At 30.0% G+C, this 3831-nt stretch overlaps 1 protein-coding gene across 1 annotated transcript; it reads left to right on the top strand.

Moving 5' to 3' along the window:
- Positions 1-330: 330 nt before the first annotated feature.
- LOC128178595 (uncharacterized) lies at positions 331-1319 on the top strand. The gene is made up of 2 exons (XM_052845846.1): positions 331-466; positions 580-1319. The coding sequence occupies exons 1-2, from the start codon at positions 331-333 to the stop codon at positions 1002-1004; spliced, it is 561 nt and encodes a 186-aa protein (XP_052701806.1). The 3' UTR covers positions 1005-1319.
- Positions 1320-3831: the final 2512 nt, after the last annotated feature.

Raw genomic sequence — 3831 nt, forward strand, 5'->3', positions numbered from 1 at the left:
AATTACAGAACGAATATTGACATTATCGCCTATGGATAAGATACATGAACATGTATGTGTAAAATCGAAAAAAATACACTCGGGAAAAAGATTTATGTTTATAAGTATGTTATAAATTATTTTATATAATGAAGCTCATCTAGCAGCAATCAAATACAAGAAAACTATGATGTTGCATGTTTCACACAATTAACACCTCACCGCCGTTTTGATCATCTGATAATCAGTTTATCCAAACTAAACACCATTGGTATATATATGGCACGCCCATAACACAAACGTGTATAAATTCTGAAAACATTCCAAGAAATCTATACTTGATACAACAAAATGAAGATGAAATCATCATATCTCAGGTGCTCAGTGGTTGGCGACGCCTGCGTTGGAAAAACTCGCCTCATAAAGAATTTTGTCGGCGAGAAAGGAGATGAAAAATATACTCCAACCATTTTTGAAAACTACCATGGTGAGATTCGAATTCGTAGTTTAGATTTAATTTTTTTTTAATTCATATAATGTCTTTTAAAAGTTATCTACAAATGAATTATAAATTCACGGTTTATTTTTTATATTTTGCAGGTGAAACTATGAATAGAGGAAAAACGACAAGCATCTGTCTCTATGATTTACCCGGCCAACACGATTTTAATCAGATGAGGAAGTTTGCCCTTAAAGACAGCAATTTGGTCCTCATCTGTTACGACGTCCAAAGGCGGAAGTCTTTTGACAACGTACAGTCCGTATGGATTCCAGAAATTCGACAATTTCTTGGAAAGTCCGTTCCTATTGTCCTCGTCGGGATTCTTTCAAATAAGACCGATAAAAGGAGTGTCTCCAGGAGCGAGGCAATCAAAGTTACCTCTCAAATGTTACTTCAAAATTACTTTGAAATTGATGGCGAGGATGATGTAGAGGTTTTGTGTTTGTTTTCTTACATCGCATCAATTACACAGAAAACAAAGAAAAGAAGCCTATCGTTTATGAAGCGCCTCTTTATGAAATGAAATTCGTCAAGATGAATTTGTTTGTTTTCCTTCAAATGGAACACTTTGATTTGAAACAAAAACAAATCAAAAGTTCACAGAAAAAAGAAAATCCAAAGTTTGAAATGGTTTTCTTGCCTGCAAAACCGGAAAAGAGATGACTTGCATAGAGATATAGATATTTGAAAGACAGATCGTAAAAAGTGATATTTTAGGTCAAAGATTCTGCAAGAGAGAAGATTGTATTGGCAGAAGATAATTTATTTTTAATCCGTGTTTTTCCAATGTATATAAAACACGTTATGTATTTTTGTGTTTCAACTATAATAAATCTGTAAACATATATACATTCTTCTTTTGACTTTTGCCTTTTTTCTCAAAAAACATTGTTGATGAATGGTGACCAAATCAAATGATAAAACATCATTAATTTTCATTTATAACAATTCAATTTTCATTCTAATAATCGGGTTGAATCCCAATATTATAAAATTACAAACCTTCCAGACAATTAAGAAAATGTTTTTACAAACTTTGAGAAAATTGAAAATTTTCTAGTACGGTCAATCTTTAAATATAGAAGCAAGACTGGCGAGACGCACATTTTTACCAAGAAACTTAATAGTTTCTGTACCTTTCATATTTCTCTAACTCGGATGTTAAAATTTCTCCGAACAAACACAATTGAAGTTTCATTACAACATACATAACCTGTCCGCGGGTTAACTGAAAGGTTTCTTAATTTACAGCAAGGTATTGTTCATGCGGAACCTGGGTATAGCGGATATAGTATTCCTGAACTTATCACGTGAGCCACCTACTCAGAAATACGTTTTAAATCGCCTTGGCAGGCTTAAGCTTCTGCCACATTTCCTACTTTCTTAAAATTTAAGAGGGCTCGATGGCCGTGGTCAATTTTAAATTATACTGACCTCCTTTAGAAGAAGAGCTCTATATAAGAATATAGAATAATACCCAAATTTAGAAAGTAAAATGTAGAGATGTTTTCTTTACTAAATTATATAAGATTATATATTGAGCTAAACATATCATATCTTAATATTTCAAGGCAGATGTGGTGGTCAATTTGTTTACCATTCAACCTCCTTTAGTGGTAAAAAAAATACATGCATGTTTATGTATAATTAAAGGAGGTATATAAAATATATAAATTTTTACTTGATTATATTTTCCAAGTTTTTGGCTGTTCAAAGACATTTAAGAATTAAAATGGTATTAATTAAGACGAATAAAAAAAGATTAATTGCTTCTATTTTAACAACTTTTTGCCGATGACAGCTGTGTTTTTCTATTTTACCACAATTTCACTTACTGTAGTCATGAATCAAATTAGTTCATTGTTAACAAACTATATGTAGATGTTTTATGTAACGAACAATAACTCTTACAGAATAAATCTCTTTATTTGACAATTGTTTTCAATAATTTTTTCGTTTTATTATTACATTAAATGTTCACAATACGAAACAATATATTTCTAAAGGTCGTCTGAAATTTGAAAGTCTGCGATATACCAAGTTCACAATTCTTTGTTAAGTATCGAAATATTGAAATTTAGAACAGGATGATACAATTATTTCAAACCCTCAACTTAATCCGAAATAAACTTTTGGGTGAAAACATCGTTTTCAAACGGCCAATGTATGCCAAAAACCCTAGATACACATACACATTTTAAATGTTATATTTTTTCAAGGAATGGCAATTGATTGTTAAAAGGTTAATCGCAGTACCTTCCGACCGATTAAACTGTTACGCTTGTCAAAATCGCAGCTTTTGACAAATTATTTTTAATAATTGTGATAAAAACACAAAAAGGATATTCTGTTTATTGATAACTAGATATAATTATATACTAGTATATAATTAAATATTTTAATAACTATATCTCATTATCATTATTCAAAAAAAAAAATCTAAAACAACGATCAAACAGACATGAATTAGATTCCTGTCCACTCCAACTTCTCAAAACGAGGTCAGCCCACAACAAGTTATAATATCCTTTTAAAATGAATGTTGAATTTTGGATCGTACATGTAGTAAAATGTATGTGCCCACTTAAGACAATTTTATTTTCCTTGAAAAAATTCATGTCATTTTAAAGTAAGGTAAAAAAAAATACATTCAACGTAGGTACAATAATGATTAAATTAAATGTAACGGAATTCAACAATATTACTTGTACCATTCATTAATAATTTACAAAAAAGCAAACAAATGCAAGGCAGTGATATGTTGTTTTAACAATCATTGTAATTATCACCTACTGTCCAATTTTCCTCCACGAGCTTAACCTTAAGGTCTTAACGGCCTCCACTTTGAATTTTGTATTGTTTATTAGTCAACAGATGTACAGCTCATAGACATATACAATTAATATACACATGTTATGATACATATACTGGTCACTTGACAAAAGGCAAGTTTATACATGAAGTTTTCTGATTACAAAAGCATTCTTAATATTATTACCTAAATTGCACAAATCCTTTACATTTTGTGTTGACAATAATAAAATTAATTTAAAGACAGAGGGTTTAATATAATAAAACTTCTTAAGGAATTTTTTATCTTAAGTTACAGTAATAGGGACATTTCAATATAAAATGATATTCATCTTCTATATCTAAAGTACAAAGAGGACATAAACGTCTTTGTAATGGAACATTGTTATATCTGCCAGTTTCGATGGTAAGACAATGAGATGATAATCTTAATTTACATATAAGTTTCTTATATTGTAAAGGAATTCTTTTTGTTAGATATGACTGCAAGGTACAATGATCAACTAAATATCTATAGATTGTACATTTGGAAGAGGCAT

The sequence above is a fragment of the Crassostrea angulata genome, chromosome 3 (assembly GCF_025612915.1).
Source record: "Crassostrea angulata isolate pt1a10 chromosome 3, ASM2561291v2, whole genome shotgun sequence".
In the NCBI taxonomy this organism is placed as follows: domain Eukaryota; kingdom Metazoa; phylum Mollusca; class Bivalvia; order Ostreida; family Ostreidae; genus Magallana; species Magallana angulata.

Bases quoted from the DNA above. Each gene is read 5' to 3' on its own strand.
- LOC128178595 (XM_052845846.1), top strand. From the start codon at position 331: ATGAAGATGAAATCATCATATCTCAGGTGCTCAGTGGTTGGCGACGCC. The intron at 467-579 runs GTGAGATTCGAA...TATATTTTGCAG, and splicing joins CATTTTTGAAAACTACCATG to GTGAAACTATGAATAGAGGA.